The sequence below is a fragment of the Macaca thibetana genome, chromosome 6 (genome assembly GCF_024542745.1).
Source record: "Macaca thibetana thibetana isolate TM-01 chromosome 6, ASM2454274v1, whole genome shotgun sequence".
Lineage (NCBI taxonomy): Eukaryota > Metazoa > Chordata > Mammalia > Primates > Cercopithecidae > Macaca > Macaca thibetana.
The window spans coordinates 30,889,026-30,910,104 of NC_065583.1; the positions used below are offsets into that span (position 1 = coordinate 30,889,026).

A 21,079-nucleotide genomic window follows, 5' to 3' on the forward strand; every position below is an offset into this window, starting at 1 on the left:
CCATTATTGCCGGAAGGTGTTGACATTAGTAGTGTTGGGCATTGTCATTTTATTCTCCATATCTTTTAACTTCTCTCTCATATTTTCCATCTCTTTAACTCTCTGAGATGCATTATGGGCACTTTTAGCTCACTAATCTTCTCTTCAGGTATGTCTCATGTCCTATTAACCTGTTCATTCCGATTTTAAAAGGAGGGATTATTTTGATAAAATATGTACATGTGCAGAAAAGTGTGAAACACACAGGTGTACAACTAACTTAAATATTGTAAAGTGAACATCGATGTAACAATCACCCAGGTCTAGAAACAGAATTTTTCCAGCTACCCTAGAAGCATTTGATGGGGCCCTTCACATTCACAAACGCCTCCCCACTCCCAAAGTTACCACTATTCTGACTTTTATATTAAATCTTTTCTTCCATCAGGAAACATTTGCCTTCCTTTGCTTACCATTATGTTTCTGAGATGCATTCACATCGTTGCATGAAACTATAGTTCATTGTTGCTATGTCTAATGCCACGTTTCTCTGCGTTTTGGCTATTCTTAGTCCTTTTCATTTCCATATCACTGTATGATTTAATTTATGGAAAGAACAAAAACAGGCAAAAATATAGAATTTTATATGAAAGATTTCGTTTTTTTTTTTTTTTTTTTTTTTTTTTGAGATGGAGTCCTGCTCTGTCGCTCAGGCTGAGTGCAGTGGTACAATCTCAGCTTACTGCAACCTCCGCCTCCTGGGTTCAAGTGATTCTCATGCCTTAGCCTCCCAAGTAGCTGGGATTACAGGCACATACCACCATGCCTGGCTAATTTTTGTATTTTTAGTAGAGATGGGGTTTCACCATGTTGGCCAGGATGGTCTCAAACTCCTGACCTCAAGTGATCTGCCCACCTCGGCCTCTCAGACTGCTGGGATTACAGGTGTGAGCCACTACGCCCAGCCTATGTGAAGAATTTCTTATAATTTATTTCATGTAATCTCAAATTACATGAAAGGTGAGTGATTTGCTTTTTCAGGATCCAAATTTTACTTCTTAAATAAAGCAGCATGATACAGAACAATCCATATAGTATGATTCCATTAAAACAAAGACATGCCTATGTGTGTGTGCATCTATATACACATGCACATATTTATCCATTCAAATAATTCCACAATTCTAGAAGAACCAAACTGTCATCAGTGGTTACCTCTGGTCTGTAGGAATAGCAGAGACAGGAAGGTAGGAAGGTGTACATATGTGCATGGGCGGGCTATATGGGCAGACACTGTCACATTTTACTCCTTATTATTATTTTATTTTTACAATGAGCATTCTTTTTTTTTTTTTCTTTTTTACAACACCAGAAAAAGTCACACTCTCAGAAGAAGAAAGAATTTGTTTTGGGTGCAGTGGTCTCCCCACCAGGCTCCTTTTCGTACCTGGTGGCTACAGTTACCTTCCAGAGCACAGCAGAACCAACCCAAGGCAATCGGAGTCCTTTTGTCTACTTTTCAGACTCTTGAATGGCTGCTCTTCAGCACATGGAAACCTGGCTTTCAATGGCAGCCCCCAAATTCAAGAGAAAACACCAATTGCAAGCAATTCTAAAAGTCAGGCCATTGGGCCCTTGGGACCCAGAAGGGGAGTGAAACTCCAGAGCAAAAGGAAAATGCAATCATTATCCCATGCACCCTGGGAATGGGCTGGACTCCTGACCTTCCACATCGCTCCCAGAGAGAGAGGCAGGGAGAGCTCTACAGCAATGAGAGGCTTTCCTTCAGCCTTCAGCTTTACTGACCCCCAGTGACATCTTAGCAGCCAGCTTCTCATGCTGCATCTAGTGCACAGACAACTTTTCCAGCCTAGAGCAGCAGTTGCATGAAACCTACCATTGACTGAGCTCTTATTATAAATGTGTCCTGCACTGTGTTCACAACAAACCCATAAAGGAGATTCTATACTTGTCCTCATCTTACTGATGGAGAAATAGAGGCTCGGGGATGTGAAATGACTTGCTCAAGTTCACCCGGCTAGCAGTGGCAGAGTTAGAACCCAGTCCAGCCAGTCTGACTCCCAAGCCTGCACTCAACTTCTAAACTCCAAGGCAGGGCACCACAATCAGATGATTTCAGAGCGAGTGGGCATTGACCACCCAGTGTAGAGAAAACACATCCACTGGAATCAGATTCCCATTTGGTCTCTGCCCCTGGACAAGTCACTTCCTCCTTTTGAGCCTAAATATCCACATCTGTAAAATGGGGACAACAATATCTTTCTCTCAGGGTTGTTGTGAGAATTAGAAATAAGATATGTAGAGAACCTACCAACAGCCCAAGCACTGAGGCACTCAATATAAAGCTGCCATCATCATCATCATCATCACCACCACCACCTTAAACAGCCTGCTCAAAATGGACGGTGGAAAGAAGGAATCTTAATAAGCACCCCACTTTGCACTTGTCCTGCAAGGTGCCCAGCAGGCGGCCCCTTCTCTCCATTCCCATGGCCTCATCCCTTGCAGGCATCCTGGCTTCTGGCATTACCCTTCTCCAATGTACGCCCCACACAGCACCCAGCAAGACCCATCACTAAAACCTTCCGCATTTCCTTAGTGAGGTGCACCCCACGCTGGCCCTCACCGGCTCCTCTAGCACAGCCTTCTCCCTTCTGCAGAACACCCTGCACCCGTGCTCAGTTCCACATTTTTGCACATGCTGGTCTACTTTCCAGGAATCCCCTCCCCCTCACACCCCCTTCTCTTCATGGACTCTCACACCTCCTCCAAGGTCCCACTCAAATCCTCCAGGAAGCTTCTGGAATCCCATCCCACACCTAGGGTGAGGGACTCCTTCCTCTGCCCCACGACACACTGTTCCTCAATTGTCAATAAGCATGCTTTAGGGAAAATTATGATGATTTCACGCTCTATAAATCTGTCTTCCCTACTGTCTTTTCCTCCTCGAGGCCCGGGCCTGGCACAGTGTCTAGCACACAGTCAGTGCTTAGGAAGTGTTTAGAGCATGAATAGATGAAGACCAACTGCCTCTCAGTAAAGGAACATTTTCTAAGTATTTGAGTTATTCACAGGAAGATGGGGTGCCAGTGAGCAGCACCCTGTCACCGGGGGAGTGTACACTGCAGGAACAGGGAAGAGCAGAGGTGTGGATGTGGACTCCTAATGACACAAACCATGGAAAATTTATGCTGGAATCACCTGGAGTACTGGTTGCTATTTATTTTATTTATTTATTTATTTTAGAAGGAGTCTCACTCTGTTGTCCAGGCTGGGGTGCAGTGGCGCAATCTCGGCTCACTGTAACCTCTGCCTCCCAGTTCAAGTGATTCTCCTGTTTCAGCCTCCTGAGTAGCTGGGATTACAGGCATGCACCACCATGTCTGGCTAATTTTTGTATTTTTAGTAAAGACGGGGTTCCACTATTTTGGCTAGGCTGGTCTCAAACTCCTGACCTCAGGTGATCCTCCCACCTTGGCCTCCCAAAGTGCTGGGATTACAGGCATGAGCCACCACACCCGGCCCTGGTTGCTATTAGTAATACAGATTCCTCGACTTAGGAGACTCTGATGCTGCAAGTCTGGGACAGTCCAGTCATCTGTATTCAGAACAACATCCCCAGGTAATTTTGAAGCACACCCATGTTTTGGGACTACTGAACTTTGTGACCTCTGAGGCCATTTGCGATCAGGTTTTGTGTGTGAAGGCCCTTCTTAAACTGTGAAGTGAAGTCTCGGTTCCGGATGTTACCAGGCCCCCAAGACTGGGGAACTGAAGATGCAGGCTTGGGCTACAGCTCCTCGGACTCTGGGAGGTTACGGACCCAGCCCTGGGCCACTCTGTTGAAGCTGGGTCTGAGGCGGAGGAGTTCCAAGCCACTGAGGGGCTCCGGGATGAAGGGGGTGCCTGGCCTGGGAAAAGTGCCCCCGACGAGGGGTCCTCCAAATGGCATTGGGGTCCTGGAGAAAGAGAGCAGCAGGAGAGGTGGGCTGTGTGGAACAGGGACAGCAGTATACTGACATGTGGGTCACATGTATGGGCCCCTCCCTGCTGCTCTCTGAGCCTCAGTTTTCCCTTCTATAAGCAAGATTCTGTACATCTTTTTTTTTTTTTTGTCACCCAGGTTGGAGTGCAGTAGGGTGATCTTGGCTCACTGCAACCTCTGCCTCCCAGGTTCAAGCAATTCTCCTGCCTCAGCCTCCTGAGTAGCTGGGATTACAGGTTTGTGCCACCACACCCGGCTAATTTTTATATTTTTAGTAGAGATGGGGTTTCACCATGTTGGCCAGGCTAGTCTCGAACTCCTGACCTCGTGATCCGCCCACCTCAGCCTCCCAAAGTGCTGGGATTACAGGCATAAGCCACCGCGCCCAGCGATTCTGTACCTCTTAAGAGGTTTTTTCAACTTTGCCCATTTCGAAGTCTGCGCCTATGTGGGTGGCTCGTTGCTTAGCAATAGAAATGAAGCTGACAGAGTCAGAATTGACTTGTCCTAAGCAAGACTCTAGACTCCCCTTCAGTAAGCTTCCCTTAGGACAAAAGGCCCAAAACTAGAGAGAGAAGAGAACATTAGAAAGAGCACTGAAAATCAGGGGGAAAATGCAGATTACAACACACATGACATTTCTCCTCCAGGACACTGGCACAATGAAATCATTTGATAACGGGGCAAAGTTGGTGAGGTGGCGGGGGAAAAGTTTCACAGCGTGCTGCTGGTTAGAGGGTAAGCCAGTGCTGTTACCACAGAAGACAATGTGGCAGGACCTTTGTAACCTGAAATGTGTGAGCTATGTCACCCCGCACCTCCACCTCCGAGCATATGGCTTAGGGAAGCACAGGCGCGTAGGCACTGGGATGCAGACCTCAGCAGCACATTAGTGACAAATCAGAAACCACCCATATGTCCACTAGCAGAGAAATGGGCAAGACAGATAGAGCATGTTCATACGATAGAAAACTGCCTGTAATCCCAACAGTTTGGGATGTCAAGGCGGGCCGATCACCTGAGGTCAGGAGTTCAAGACCAGGCTGGCCCACATGGTGAAACCCCATCTCTAGTAAAAACACAAAAATTAGCTGGGCATGATGGTGGATGACTGTAATCCCAGCTACTTTGGAGGCTGAGGCAGGAGAATTGCTTGAACCTGAGAGGCAGAGGTTGCAGTGAGCTGACATTGTGCCATTGCACTCCAGCCTGGGCCACAAAAGTGAAACTCTGCCCCACCCCGCCAAAAAAAAAAGAAAAAGAAAACTATACAGCAGCTTAAAAGGAACTAGAGCTCTACGTACTAGTATGGTAGATTTTGAAAGCATAATGTTGAGTAAAAAAAGCAAGTTAACAGAATGAAACGCAAAATATTAAAACACACACACACACACACACACACACACACACACAAACATCATTCCCCCTACAGGCATGCAGTTGCCCACACAAAATGTTCTGAGCCCATACAGGCCAGCCTGACAACCATGTTACCTTTGGGAAGGCAACTGGGATTGAAGGATGGTGAGCAAAGGGGCTCTACATTTATTTGCCTAACATTTTTTAAAAGAGAACCTATGTATGTGATTTTAATAATACTGTTTTGTTTTGTTTTGTTTTGCTTTGAGACAGGGTCTTGCTCTGTCACTCGGGCTAGAGTGTAGTAGAATGATCTCGGCACACTGCAACCTCCACCTCCCAGGTTCAAGCGATTCTCCCACGTCAGCCTCCTGAGTAGCTGGGATTATCAGTGTGCGCCAACAAGCCCAGCTAATTTTTGTATTTTTAGTAGAAACGAGGTTTCACCATGTTGGCCAGGCTGGTCTTGAACTTCTGACCTCAAGTGATCTGCCTGCCTTGGCCTCCCAAAGTGGGATTACAGGCATGAGCCACCACACCTGGCCTTAATACTGTTTGTTAATTTTAAGAAAAATAAAAATCATTGCTTGTGTTGTTTTTCCAGCAGCCTGGGACCAGTGGGAAGAGGATAGTGCTTGCCTCTGGGGTGGAAAGACAAACCTCGGGCCAGGGCCTGGGTCCCAGCCAGGAAAGCATTTCTGCCTGGACCACCCCAGTTTTGGTGGCAACAGCCAGGCCTCACAGGAACAGGCTGGGTGGTGTCCAAGCCATGCAAGGCCCACAGTCAGGCCCTTGACCGGGAGCCCAGGGCCCTGGAAGCTGAGCACATCTTGGCCACCCAAACTGCTGTTTCTCTTCTCTATGCCTCAGTTGCCCTTTCTCCCTCAGAAGAGGTCTGGGTGCAGGGCTCCCTAAGACCCTCTTTCTGCTGGTGGGAATGTGCCTTGCTGTCATACTTGAGGCATGAGATCAGTGGGAGATGCAACCTGAGTGGCCCAGCCTGGAAGCCGCCTGTCAGGACTGAATGTCTGCTGTAGGTTTCAAATGGCTGGGCAGGCAGGGTCTGAGGGCCCAGGAGGAGATAGGGCAGTCCTGCCTGGCGGGGAACTCCAGAATGTCTGTTAATGGCTTGTGACTCACACAGCGCCTGCTAGGCCCAATTCTTCCCATCAGGACCCTCTCTGCCTATTCAGATATTTGAGGGCAGTCACATCCCTCCGGAGCTGTCTCTTCTCAAGGTGGATCACCACCAGTTCCTTCAGCCTTTCCTCCTAAGTTCTGATTTTCCAGGCCTAGCTAGGCTCCGGCGCCCACCCGTCTGTCTTAGACAGACACAGTCTCCACGTGTGGTCTGAGCAAATGCCAGAGGAGCAGGACCGTGGCGTCCTCTCTGTGGACTCCCCTTTTCCTCACTAAATGCAGTCCAGACCAGAGGAGCATATTCAGAAATAGCACCCGACCGAGGAAGCCAATGCAGTTAACATGCACCCCTCAGCCCAAGGCCTTCCTCCAGTGCCAAACTTCTGTCTTGATTCCTATGGTTTGTTTTCAGGCCTCCAGTGCAGAATGGTAAATGTATCCCTTTTAAGCTCTCCCCTGTCCAAACCTCATCTCAGCTGTAAATAATAATCATAATAGGCCGGGGGCAGTGGCTCATGCCTGTAATCCCAGCACTTTGGGAGGCTGAGGCGGGTGAATCACAAGTTCAGGAGTTTCAGACCAGCCTGGCCAACATAGTGAAACCCCTGTCTCTACTAAAAATACAAAAAATTGGCCGGGCACAGTGGCTCACACCTGTAATCCCAGCACTTTGGGAGGCTGAGGTGGGAGGATCACGAGGTCAGGAGATTGAGACCATCCTGGCTAACACAGTGAAACCCTGTCTCTATTAAAAATACAAAAAAATTAGCCAGGTGTGGTGGTGGGCACCTGTAGTCCCAGCTACTTAGGAGGCTGAGGCAGGAGAATGGCGCGAACCTGGGAGGCGGAGCTTACAGTGAGCTGAGATCACGCCACTGCACTCCAGCCTGGGCGACAGAGCGAGACTCTGTCTCAAAAAAAAAAAAAAAGCCGGGTGTGGTGGTGGGTGCCTGTAATCCCAGCTACTCACGAGGCTGAGGCAGGAGAATCCCTTGAACCCAGAAGGAGGAGGTTGCAGTGAGCCGATTGTGCCATTGCACTCCAGCCCAGCCAACAGTGCGAGACTCCGTCTCAAATAATAATAATAATAACAACAACAACAACAACAAGTTATTGTTTGTTGAAAGTTTCTTACTTGCCAGAAACTTTACCTATGGCTTCTCATGTCATCCCCACAGCAACCTTATGAAGTAGGTACTATAAACCCCTCATTTTACAGGTGGGGCAATGGAGGCTCAGAGAGGTTAAGTCACTCGCCCAAGGTCACACGAGCAGGCCTGGGGTCTGCATTTAAGTCCACGTGGAGGCCCCATGCTCTAAACCAATACAGGCCACTGCTGTGTGGCCCTCACTCTGGCGTCCAATGTTTCACTGCCACTCTCCACTTCGCGCCATCCTCAGAGCTACCTTGTTGGCCTCTTCTAGGCCATTGGTGAAAGGAAAAGCTGAGCTGGCCTCAAACTGCTGAAATCTGGGGACTCCTCAGAGAAAGACACAAACCTAGATGTTCATCAAAGAGGTAGCACACAGCAGCCATGGGGAATAAGGCACTGGTCTCTGGAGTCAGACAAACCCAGACCAGAACTCCAGCCCTGCCGGTGCTTCCCTGTTTTGTGACTTTGGCCGTGTTGTTCATATTCCTGAGCCGCAGCCTCTTCATCTGCAGAACAGGAAAACTCATAGCGCCCGCCCACCATGTCCCGGAGAGGATCCAACATGTGCGGCACCTTCACTCTTCATTTCTCCCACGTTTACTGAGCACCTACTAGGTGCGGAGGCGCTGTTCCAGCCAGAGCTCAGTCAAAGAGTAGAAAGCGCTGGGGACAGAGCCTGGCCTGCAGAAAGTGCTCAGGAAACGCAGGCTCCCGCTGTGGCTCTGACTGGCTTCCCGCCCCTCCCGGTCTGTCCCCGGGCTGCCCGCCCCGCCTTACTTGTTGAAATTTCGGTAGTCGTTGGGGCTGGGGGTGTGACTTCGGCCATCGCTCTGGTAGTCCCGGTAGCTGACGAACTCCTGCCAGGGGCAGCGGTAGCCCTTGGGGATGGCGGTGTGGTTGAACTTCTCTGGCGGGACGCCCTTCAGCGGCTCCGCATAGCCTAGGGGCGGAGGGGAAGGGGGCGCCTCGGTTCTTCCACCTTCAGCCCCCACCCCCACCTCGCCCCATCCCCATTCCGCGGAGGCGGTTGGAGGAGGGAAGATCCGAGTTAGGGGAGAGGAGTGGGGGAACAGGATGTCACAGTTGCTCCAGCACAGGAGACCCCTTCCCGTCCCAGGAAACACGGAGGACTGCAGTGAGGAAGCCACGAGTTCGCAGCGCGGGTTGCAGTCTTGGCCTTGGCTGACTCGCTGTCTGACCTGGGGCGCGGCGGCGTGTGTGTTGGGGAAGGGGGCGGACTAGCTTTCTGGGTGCTCTTCCTGCCCCATGGGAAGCACACCCATGCTTCAGGCCCCCAAGCCCTGGTCCAGGGACCCGAGGAGGCCACTCACCTGGCGCCAAGGCGCTGGGGCTGGGGACGCACCCAGCTGGGGCGGCTGCAGAGTGGGCGCCCTCGGGACCCCCGAGTGAGGCCCCGGGTGAGGCCCGGAAGATGTGGAGCTCCGAGCGGTAGTTCTGCCCCTCGGGGCCATTGGCATTGGCAACCTGGGCACAGGGGCGGGCTCTCAGAGGCCACCGACGACCTCCCGCCCCCAGCCGCCTTCCCCTTCCCCCAGCTTCCCTTCCAGGGAGCTCCCCTCCACGCTCACCGTCCCCGACTCCGCTGTTCCAGTCACCTTCCTCTTGGCGCTTCCGGCCAGCATCTGGGAGCGAGGGGGTAGAATAAACCGCGGAGAGGCTCAGCGGGGCAGGGACCAGGGTTTTCCCTCCACCAAAAAAAAAAAAAAAAAAAAAAAAAAAAAAGGGAAAGGCAAGAATCCTAACGCCCATCATCGGGGAACAGGGATGAGTTACTAGTTTACAGCGCTAAACCCAGTGCCTGGGACCGAGAAATACTCGATATATGTTAATTGCTATTGTAATGCTGAGTCTGGGCAAGATACTTAATTTCCCTGAGCCTCAATGTCCTTCTCTAAAGAAGGAGGATGATGGTGATGAAGGTCTCTTCCTCAGAAGAATCTATGAGCATTAAATGAGACACCTGCAAAGTGCTTAGCTAGCACTGACTTAGGCACATAGCAAGGGCGGGTGTTTTGTCATCTTTATTTTTCTGCCACATCACTCCCTCTCAGTTGCCTCCTGTCTGGCCCGGAAATTAAGTGGAGGGTGGATGGAATAGCCCTGGCTTCCTTAGAAGTACCTGGAACTGCCTGCTGCCTTTCTGAAGCCAAGGGAAGAACCCTTCTTGCCTTTCTTCTCCACCAGCAGGTTATTCCATGGCCTTTCCTTTCTCCAGTGGGAAGAAGAAAAAAAGGCATTCTACATTTTCCATCTTAGATCAGGCCCAAGTCTAAACTAGATCCTGCCTGCTGCAAATTTAGCCTGGAATGCATGCCTGTCTTCGCATTTTTTTTTTTTTTTTTTTTTTTTTTGTCGGAGGCAGACTACCTTCACTCAACGGCTTATCCTCAACCCCCCAATCTACTTTGTTCACTTTGTTCTGTAGCCAGGGTGAGATGCCTAGAAAGATAACACTTTTCAAGGATCACACAGAAAGGCAGGAGCTTCATCTGATGGGAACATCACAGTCTTCAGCCTGGCTTACCGTTTGGCTTTAGGCTAACCACTGGCTCTCTATCGTCCTCAGTTTCCCCATGAGCACAATGGTGGCTTACTCACCGCCCGCTGGCTGGCTGCTAACTCGAAAGTGAACTTCTGCACGCGGCGCTGCCTCTTCTGGAAGAGGAGGGACCCTCTGTTGTTGCGTAGTGACAGCTCCTCCATCATCAGGTCCTGGGGCACGCTCAACTTCTTGCCCAGGTCCAGCGTAGGGACTGCCAGGAAAGGCCAGAGCGGGCTCTCACCACCCCATCCCCTATACACTCCAGACCCCACCTCTCAAGGCACCTCCTCAGCATGGCATGCTGTGTGTAAGAATGCCCGTTTCTCCCCAAGCTTGCTGACACCAGGTGTCATGATTCTTTGGAATCTTTGCCCACCTGATGGGCAAAAATGGCACCTTAGAGTTTAATTTGCATGTGTTTGTTGCTCAGTGAAGTTTAGCACTGTTTCAGAAGTTCTTTGGCCATTTGTATTTATTGCATGAATTCCCTGCGCAGGTCTTTGCCCATAATGGTGGAGGTAGTGAGAAATGGTCAGATTCTAGCTGTGTTTTAAAGGTAAGCCATGGGTATGGTCAATAATCGAGAGAGGGGTTGAGGATGACCGCAAGGCTTCTGGCCTGAGCCACTAGAAGGATAGAGCAGCAGCTCATTGAGATGGGGAAGGCAAAGGGAGGAGAAAGTTCTGGGAAAGATCAGGAGTTCAGTTTTAGACATGTGTTCTTTTAACTTTAAAATAACCTTTTATTATTATAAAAAAGCATATATGGGCCGGGTACGGTGGCTCATGCCTGTAATCCCAGCACTTTGGGAAGCTGAGGCAGGTGCATCACCTGAGGTCAAGGATTCGAGACCAGCCTGGCCAACATGGCGAAACCCCACCTCCACTAAAAGTAGAAAAATTAGCTGGGCATGGGTGGCACGTGCCTGTAATCCCAGCCACTCCAGAGGCTGAGGCAGGAGAATCACTTGAACCCAGGAGATGGAGGTTGCAGTGAGCTGAGATTGCATTGCTGCACTCCAGCCTGGGTAACAGAGTGATTCTCCATCAACAACAACAACAACAACAACAACAACAAGACTATATGGGCCCTGAGGAACGTTGGAAAATACAGATATCAGACAAAAAAGAGAAAAATACCATTATCTATCGCCCAGAGACTGCCACTATTAACACCTTAGTGTATGTCCTTTCATATCTTTTTCAATCACTATATTCGTACGAGGTTTTAACCAAAACAAAATCATAGCATACATGTTTTGTAACTTTTTTTTGTTTTGTTTTTTGAGATGGAGTCTCGCTCTGTTGCCCAGGCTAGAGTGCAATGGCACAATCTCGACTCACTGCAACCTCTGCCTCCTGGGTTCAAGCAGTTCTCCTGCCTTAGCCTCCTGAAGTAGCTGGATTACAGGCACACACCACCACTCCTGGCTAACTTTTGTATTTTTAGTAGAGATGGGGTTTCACCATGTTGACCAGGCTGGTCTCGAACTCCTGACCTCGTGATCCGCCCACCTCAGCCTCCCTAAGTGCTGGGATTACAGGCGTGAGCCACCGCGCCCAGCCTGTAACTAGTTTTTATCACTTAAAGATCTCCAGCTTTCCAAGTGAACAAATTTTTGTTTTACCTAATATCTAGTCCATATCCAAACTCTGCTAATTATCTCCAAAACTGGGCATCTTAAATTTGAGGAGACTTGTAGGCATCTAAGTGGTGGTGCTGAGGAGGGAGACAGACGTGTGAATCTGGAGAAAACTGACCTGAAGGTGAAATTTTGAGCATCATGAGCTTTTACTGGTATTTACTGGTATTTGTTGTTGTTTTTCAATGAAGAACATTACATTTATTTCTTTTCTCATAGTTGGAACTACTCTTTATAGCTATTTAGAGGATTTTCAGGGTGATGACTGTTCTTAGCAGTTTGTGCTTTTCCCACTAGCCAAATGCAAACTTTCACATTTGGCCAACAAAGGAAGCCTTTTGCAGGACAGAGGGGAGAGAATGGTGAGGACCTTGGCAGGTGAGAGCCCTGCGTGGGCAGCATGGCCTGCCTGGTCCATCTCTAAAATCGGATACACATATGTTCATATTCCAGCTCCATAAATGGTACTTTAAGCTGGGAGGCTGGATGAGATCACAAAGAAATGAGAATAGGTAAAGAGGACCAGAGACGGAGCCTGGGGCCTCCAACATTTACAGTGAGGCGGTGAGGATGAACTAAGCCAGGAGCCTGGGCAGGAGCAGCCCACAACATAGGACGAAACTAAAGAGGATAGCATCTTGGAAATAAATGATGAAAGCATTTCAGGTATGATAGAGAGACTAACAGAGCCAAATGCTGCTGATGTGTCAAGGAAGATGAGAGCTGAAAATCGACTATTATATTTAGTAACACAAGGTCATTGGTAATTTTCACCAAAGCAGTTTCTGTGGAGTGTTTGGGTGTGAAAGCCTAACTGGAGAGGGTTCAAGAGAAAATGGACAGAGGAACAAGTTTAACCACACCATGAGGAAACGATAAGCCAAATCCAGGATGCAGGACATTCTACAGGACAACTGGCCTGGTTTTTCACACAAGTGAGTGGCATGGATAAAAGGGGCAGAGGGCTTGCTTCAGATTAAAGGAGATTTAGAAGCCATAGCAACCAAATAAAAACTGTGGCCCTTGTTTGGATGCTGATGAAAACAAACCAGGAAACTGAAGAAGGTTGAATACAGACCGCTTATTAAATGGTATTAAATCATTAGTGCTGATTTTGTTCAGTGTGCTAATATCTTTGTGGCATGTAAGGAAACATCCTTTTATTATTTTGATGCATTCTGAAGTATATGCATTCTGAAGACATGCTTTTTGGCATTAGCTTTGAAATTTAGGAATGAAGGAGGGACCATGTACTTACTCTGTACTTGTATGTGTGTTTGGAAATTGACTAATAAAATGTCAAAAAGAGAGAAAGAGAGGATTGGTAAGAAAAATATAGGCAACTGCTTGGAAGAGTTGGGCTTTAAAGGATCCTGGCTACAGACAGCTATGGGATCAAGAGGGGTTTGTTTGTTTGTTTGTAAAGATGGAGAATAACAGCATGTGCGTTAACTGATGGGAACTTTTGAACAATGCAGTAGAGAGAGGGGAGAATTGCTGCAGGAATGTCCTTGAGCAGGAGTGACAGGAGAGCTGCGTTTCCAGAGCCCAGCCAGAGGAGTTGGCACCAGGCAGGTGTGAGGAAAGTTCATCCACCATATCAGAAAGGAAAACCACAAACATGGGCGCAGATGCAAGCAAGTAGAGAGATGTGGCAGAGGATGCTTGCAGATGTTCTCTTCTGGTTACTCTATTTTTCTTAGTGGAATAAGAAACAAGGTCTTTAGCTGATAATGAAGTTGTGCAAGGAGGTATTGAAGGTTTGAGGAGAAGTGGTGCCAAAGTCATTAAGAGAGTAGCATGGGAGAGTGAATGAACTAGGGAGATGGACACGGCTACCGGGCAGCACTGGGGGTCACTCGGGTGCTGTGATTCATGCCAGTCAATGGAATCCTGAATAGCTGTCTAAAAAGGACACTGATTTTTTTTTCATTCTTTCAACACACACATAAAGGGCACTTTCTATATGCTAAGAACAGAAAGAAACCCACTTATAGGCTGGGCGTGGTGGCTCACACCTGTAATCCCAGCACTTTGGGAGGGCCAGGCAGGTGGATCACTTGAGGTCAGGAGTTCGAGACCAACCTGGCCAACATGGCAAAACCCCATCTCTACGAAAAATACAGAAATTAGCTGGGCATGGTGGCGTGTGCCTGTAATTCAGCTACTTGGGAGGCTGAGGCACAAGAATCGCTTGAAGCTGGAGGTGAAGTTTGCAATGAGCTGAGATCATGTCACTGTGCTCCAGTCTGGGTGACAGAGCAAGACTCTGTCTCAAAAAAAAATAAAAAAAGAAATCCAGTATAAATTAAATTAATTCCCCTCCAATTGCAGGGAAAGTAAGAATCAGAAGAATAGGTATTTGAAGATCCCATTTGTATTATATATTATATAAATATTATATGTGTGTGTGTATATATATATTTTATATATTATATATATATATATATTTTTTTTTTTGAGACAGAATCTTGCTCTGTTGCCCAGGCTGGAGTGCAGTGGTGCAATCTCGGCTCACTGCAACCTCTGCCTCCTGGGTTCTGGTGATTCTCCTGCCTCAAACTCCCAAGTAACTGGGACTATGGGTATGAGCCACCATGCCTCGCTAATTTTTGTATTTTTAGTAGAGATGGGGTTTCACCATGTTGGCTAGGCTGGTCCCAAACTCCTGACCTTAAGTGATCTGCCCGCCTCGGCCTCCCAAAGTGTTGGGATTACAGGTGTGAGCCACCACGCCCAGCCCCCATTTATATATTAAAAAATAAGTATGTGTTTTTGCATGCATTGAAAAATCTGCAAGGATACATGCCAAGGAGACATGTCGCCATAGCAAACATCTACAAGGAGACATGTCACCATAGCAGTGACCATGGGACATATAAAGGAGGAGGGTTAGAAATTGTTTACACTGTTTTGTTGTTACTGTTTTTATTAAGTGTACTGCCTACTTAAAATTACGAAAGAATAGTTATACCTAAATACATAATAAAGCACCCTCAGCATCATATTCTCAAACACTGTACAGATGAGCTGAGCTCAATATTGTTCTTTTTTTTTTTTTTAGATGGAGTTTCGTTCTTGTTGCCCAGGTTGGCGTGCAATGGCGCGATCTCGGCTCACTGCAACCCCCGCCCCCCAGGTTCAAGTGATTCTCCTGTCTCAGCCTCCTGAGTAGCTGGGATTACAGGCATGTGCCATCACACCTGGCTAATTTTGTATTTTTAATAGAGATAGGGTTTCTCCACGTTGGTCAGGCTGGTCTCAAGCTCCCAGCCTCAGGTGATCTGCTTGCCTCCATCTCCCAAAGTGCTGGGATTACAGGTGTGAGCCACCTCCCCTAGCCGAACTCAATTAAAAAAAAAAAAAAAAAAAAAAAAAAAAAAAAAAAAGAGCAGCTGCAGTGGCTCACAACTATAATCCCAGCACTTGCAGAGGCCAAGGTGGGTGGATTGCTTGGGCCCAGGAGTTCGAGACCAGCCTGGGCAATATAGCAAGACCTTGTCTCTATTAAAAAATAAAAAAAGATAAAACCTATTTGACTGAGTAATTCTATTTCTAGGAATTTATTCTCAGGGGGAAAGTTGAATAAATATGTCCAAAGATATATGTAGAAGAACGTTTATTGCAGTGGGGTTTAAAATTGTGAAAACTGGGACTCAGTCTTCTGGTGGATGCTGCCCAGATGCCCCTTATTAGCAGCTAATAGTTCTTTTTTTTTTTTTTTTTTTTTTTTTGAGACGGAGTCTTGCTCTGTCGCCCAGGCTGGAGTGCAGTGGCTGGATCTCACCTCACTGCAAGCTCCGCCTCCCGGGTTTATGCCATTCTCCTGCCTCAGCCTCCCGAGTAGCTGGGACTACAGGCGCCCGCCACCTCGCCCGGCTAGTTTTTTGTATTTTTTTTTTAGTAGAGACGGGGTTTCACTGTGTTAGCCAGGATGGTCTCGATCTCCCGACCTCGTGATTCGCCCGTCTCGGCCTCCCAAAGTGCTGGGATTACAGGCTTGAGCCACCGCGCCCGGCCAACAGCTAATAGTTCAAACTGCCACCTTCTACAAAGAACTGCCAGTGGAATGGATGCTGCCGCAGCCCCTTTGCCTCAGGTGGGATGAATTTTGCGGAGGAATTCATGCTCGAGAGCTCCCCACAGGCTCACACTGAACCTGGAGAGCCGCTGAGCCCACACCCTCGCTCAGCAATACCCCACCCTAGGCTGCATTCCTCCTTCTCTCCCGAGAGCACTCTCTCAATAGGTCACTTGCACAAGCCTCCTCTGGTTCTGCCCTGAAGGATCTCACCCCAGACAACCCTCATGACCACCATCAGGGGATGTTTAAATACACGTGGCGTGTGCAAACAGCGGAATGATGGTAAGCACGGGGAAGGAAGGCTTGAGATAAATCATACTAGGATGGAATGCTGCTAAATGAAAAAAAAAAAAAGCCAAAGAACATAGCATATAGTATTTAGCCCATGTGTATGTATGTTTATATAAAGACATTCATATATGAACAGAAGAATTTACATAAATATGTTAACAGTGGTTATCTCCAGATGGTTCCATTATGATGAACTTTCACTTTCAAAGCTGTTCATGTCTGTTTTGTCTGAATTAAACAAATTTTTCTAATGTATGCCAGTCAATGGCAAATGGATATTTTTTTTAAAAGTGATGTATTATCGGCCGGGCACGGTGGCTCAAGCCTGTAATCCCAGCACTTTGGGAGGCCGAGACGGGTGGATCACAAGGTCAGGAGATCGGGACCATCCTGGCTAATGCAGTGAAACCCCATCTCTACTAAAAATAACAAAAAATTAGCCGGGCGAGGTGGCAGACGCCTGTAGTCCCAGCTACTTGGGAGGCTGAGGCAGGAGAATGGCGTGAACCCGGGAGGCAGAGCCTGCAGTGAGGTGAGATCCAGCCACTGCACTCCAGCCTGGGCGACAGAGCAAGACTCCGTCTCAAAAAAAAAAAAAAAAAAAAAAAAGTGATGTATTATCCTCTGGAGACAAAGAGACCTGGAGTCAAATTGCAGCTTTACCACCTACCAGATGTGACCACCTGCTCTTCCGAGCCTCAATATTCTCATTCCCAAAATGAGGATAATATCTAACTTACAGAGTTGTGGTGGGGATGAAATGACACAAAGCATAAAGGATACTTTTCTCTTAGCAAAGTGTCTGCCACATAGTAAACATGCAATGATGGTAAACATTTTTATAATTTTTACTTTACAGTGGCTGTCTTTAGGTGGTGAGATTATAAGATTTATTTTTTCTTCCTACTTTTCTTTTGTTTCAAAATTGTCTTTAGTCAGTACCTTAGCAATAATCAACAAGTTATATATTTCAAATCTTGCATCAATGATGTGTCTCCATATTTGGGGGTCTGTAATTAACTCCCCAAGAGAAAAGAGAATGCATTGCCTGACCCTTCTATTTAGAGCGTCAATACGCATAGAATGTGCATATTTTAGCTACAAAATCAGGGTGGGAGAAGAAACTGGAAGAGGAAGCAAGAACACACAAAATAGGTTAAAAGGATGCCACATATAAAGTCACGAAATATGATTGACTCCTTAGCACGCTGAAGGCAAATGCACAGGTCCTACCTCAGGTCCCCTGAGTCAGAATCCTCAGGAGTAGATGCTGGGCATCTGTATGCCTAACCAACATCAAATCATTATGATTCACAATAAAGCTGGAGAGCTCTGACTTAGTTGATTTTTTTTTTTTTTTTAAGAGACAGAGTCTCACTCTGTCACCCAGGCTGGAGTGCAGTGGCACAACCATAGCTCATTATAGCCTCCAACTCCTAGGCTCAAACGATCCTTCTGTGTCAGCCTCCTAAGCAGCTGGGACCACAGGCATGTGCCACCATGCCTGGCTAATTTTTTTTTTTTTTTTTGTGGGATAGAGTCTCACCATGTTGCCCAGGCTGGTCTCAAACTCCTGGGCTCAAGCAATCCTTCCACCTCAGCCTCCCAAAGTGCTGGGATTACAGGCATCAGCCTCTGTGTCCAGCCCCTAAATTAATTTTTAAAATACCTGAAATCCTGTAAAGTAGACCAAATACACAGATTCCAAAATTATATCAAGAGTTCCTGAAGAGGTCTTATAAAATTGATAAAAATGAATTTAAACTTTTTAAATGAAATGATAAAAATGATTTACTCATTGGATAAATCAGCTTTTAAGTAAAAAGTTTTGTATCTAAATGGGCGGCCTGCTCTTCCCACCCTGCTCCATTCTCTCCACTCCCCTGTCTGAGCCATGGGGCCCAGCCATCCTGGGCCATCCAGAGGCCTCGGTGAATCCCAAGGAGCAATAGGCAAGGGCAAGTATGTGCAAAGCTTGCAGCCACAGGTAGAGCTGGAACTGGGACCGGAGTCTTCAGAGCTTAATTTGGGGCTGAGGTGAGGCCTTAGATAAAGCCAGGGCCAGGGTCATTTTAGAGCCAACGCCCAGCCTGGGACACTCAGCCTCAGCTCCTGGGTCTGTGGAGAGATGGGCAAGACCCCTCCGGGTGCCTCAGGAAGCTTCCCAGCGGAGGCGGCAGATTCCACGGGCACTCCCTCAGGGCTGGCCTGGAGCTCACACCTGTCTGCCCAGGCCTGGGGCCAGCAGGCCAGGGTGAGTGCAGCCTGGGAGCGAGGAAAAGATGGAGTCTGAGGAAGGCATGAGGCTAGAATCACCTTACCTGGTTCAGTGAAGTTCCCCATGGCAGCCATCACTGGCCCCTTCTGCTCCTTGGGGATCATCCTGTGGAGGAGAGACCCCCATAAATGGACCAGCCTGCCTCCATTTCTCCCCAGACCTCCTTCCAGTCCCTGGTTCACCCTGCCCCGGTCCTGAACAGCTTTAGACCAGCCCAAAATCACAAGCAAGGGATATCTGAGCTGGAAGAGCCTTCAGGGTCTCTGTGCAGAGGAGATTGGGGCCCAGGGAATGAGAGGGAGGTGCTCAAGTTTGCACAGATCTATTTTCGTGTTGCTAGGGAAGCACTGTCTCTTCAAGGGTGGTTTCTAGGGGCTTTTCCCAGCTCAGGCATCCTGATCAGAGGGAGAGTAGGTGCCAGGGGCATCCGGGTGGGGCAGGCAAAGGTCTCAGACTACTGTCATCTGTTGACCCAGGAGAGTCCTATTCCACGACTGAAAGAGGTTGGAGGTTTAAGTTAGGGGAGAGGAAGCATGGGCTAGGCTGGGGCTGCAATGGGGTCTGTGAGGCTGGTGTGCCCCTCTCATCCCTGGCACTTGGCCCTGAGGCTTGAGGGCACAGGCTGGTCCAACCAAGCAGAGAGAACCATCCCCCATCTTCCCCATCTCCCCATTACTGGGCTAACTTCTGTGGTGTTCTTTTCTCCCTCTTCCCTTCTCTCCCTCCTGTTCCATCCCGTGATTTGTATCTCATGGCACTTTCAAGGAATCTTGGAAGAGATCTGCAAATAAAATGAGGTCCAAAGCCCTTAACTTGCTCTCTGGAGAAGAGGCAGAGCCCTTGAGCTCCTTGACTGACCACCCAGCCTGGTACCCTTCTCCTTTGCCTCCGGATTTTTCTATACTCCTTCCTTTAGAAAACAATCTGCCTTCATCTGTATCCCCAACACCCACAAGGGGCCCTCGGTCTGTGGGCACTCATTGTGCAACTGGAGTCTAGTGGGTGTCCCTGACTTTCTCTGTAACTGCAAACAAGTAGCTCTGCAGCTCTGCACCTCAGTTCCCCCTTCTGTAACATTAGGGGGCTAGGCTAAATCACGGAGATACATGGATGGGCTTTAGGGTGTTCACAATCCCCCTAAAACCGTAGGTAAACATGAGTGTGTCTACATGCATTTGGGGATGAGGGTCATGGGATGACTGAGAATGCCTCGATCATGACTGTTTAGGATTCCACAGTCCACAGATCTGTTTCTTGATAAACACTCCCTTTACAGAAATTCACAGACGCTGGGAAGGGTCTCTCATTTTACAGACAGAGAAGCTGCTTCCCTCTACTGCGTAAAAATCCCAAAGTCCTGAGCAGAGCCATTACCTATTCCCCACCTTTAATCCTAGCCACACCCTCCCCATTTAATGCAGGGTAACCTAGAGCTTAGAGTTCCTCTCTTCCCAAACCAGAATCTAGGCTTTCATGGGGTTCCAAACTCCCTAGACCTACTGCAGGGCCCTTCCTCTCCTGGAGAAGGAGCTCTGGGGATTGGATCATTTTCTCTGCCCACTCCCCCGAGTTCCCCAAGCTCCCCTAGGATGCTGGTACCTGAGAGAGTGGGACCACAGTGGGCAGGAGGGAATCTTAGACCCCCAAGATTAACACCTCTGTCGGGAAGCTGAGAGTTGCGTGGTGTCCCTGTAGGCAGTCGGCGGTCAGCAGTCAGTAGGCAGCGAGCAGGGTGTCCCCTGCAGCCAGCTCTGGCTTCAGCTGATGAGAATCATTCCTGCCTTGCCATGGGTCACAGCCTTATTTCGGGCTGCAATAGGAGCTGGAGCCAGATGCTAAAAGCACCAGACCCTAGGGAAGACAGGTGCCCTGGCAACAGGCCTTTGCCGACAGAGGGCTTGCACCCACGTGTACACACACGCTCACATATGCATGCACCAAAGTCACCTGGAAATGTTGAGGGTCAGCTGCTGGTAGCTTCCGCTTGTTAACTGTTAAATCCTTAGTGCCAAGAATGGTGCCTGACAGGAACTCAGTAGATATTTGCCAGGTGAATGAATGGATGGATAGATAGATGGATGGATGAATGAATTGCTCCTCAATATCTTTGCTTGACTTATCCTTTTCTTCCTTCCTTTTTTCTCTCCTGCCTTTCTTCTTCTGTCTCCTTCCTGCCTGCCTTCTTTTCTCCCTTCCTCCCTCCCTCCCTCTACCTTCTCACATTCCCTGAGCCTCTCTCTAAGGACTGAAAATAAATAAGGCAGGGCTCTGTCTTCAAGGAGCTCAGCCAGGTCAGATTCAGATGGGTAAACAAGCTTTGGGGAAGGCTCTAAGAGAGCCCAGGGGAGGGAGTTACCAGCTCAGTCTGGGGTAGGGGGTGAGAAGGCTTCCCAGAGGAGGACACACTGGAGTTGGGCCTTGAAGGATGAGTGGGAGTTCACTGGGCAGAGAAGGGGCATGGCAGGTAGTGGACATGTCACTTATAAAGATGGTAGGGGGTTGGCAAGTAGAGCCATTGCTGAGGGCAGTGCTGAGAGATTAGCCCAGACAGTGGGGGCAGGGGCCAGATCCCAGCAGGCTTTC

General features: G+C 48.4%; 2 protein-coding genes across 4 annotated transcripts in view; one reads left to right on the forward strand and one right to left on the reverse strand.

Annotated features, from left to right (window-relative positions):
* RPS14 (ribosomal protein S14) overlaps positions 1–21,079 on the forward strand; it is a 520,685-nt gene that overhangs the window by 281,332 nt on the left and 218,274 nt on the right. The gene's annotated exons all lie outside the window — the stretch shown is intronic.
* Positions 1,290–20,677, reverse strand: MYOZ3 (myozenin 3). 3 transcript variants are annotated; one of them, XM_050793693.1, is made up of 7 exons: positions 20,444–20,677; positions 18,540–18,601; positions 10,258–10,412; positions 9,228–9,281; positions 8,970–9,123; positions 8,416–8,578; positions 1,290–3,959 (listed from the first exon to the last, which is right to left on the reverse strand). In XM_050793693.1, the coding sequence occupies exons 2-7, from the start codon at positions 18,598–18,600 to the stop codon at positions 3,791–3,793; spliced, it is 756 nt and encodes a 251-aa protein (XP_050649650.1). In that variant the 5' UTR covers position 18,601; positions 20,444–20,677; the 3' UTR covers positions 1,290–3,790. The 3 variants fall into 3 exon arrangements, with proteins under 3 accessions (XP_050649650.1, XP_050649651.1, XP_050649649.1); XM_050793694.1 differs by lacking the exon at positions 20,444–20,677 and adding an exon at positions 20,096–20,415; XM_050793692.1 differs by lacking the exon at positions 20,444–20,677 and adding an exon at positions 19,182–19,358.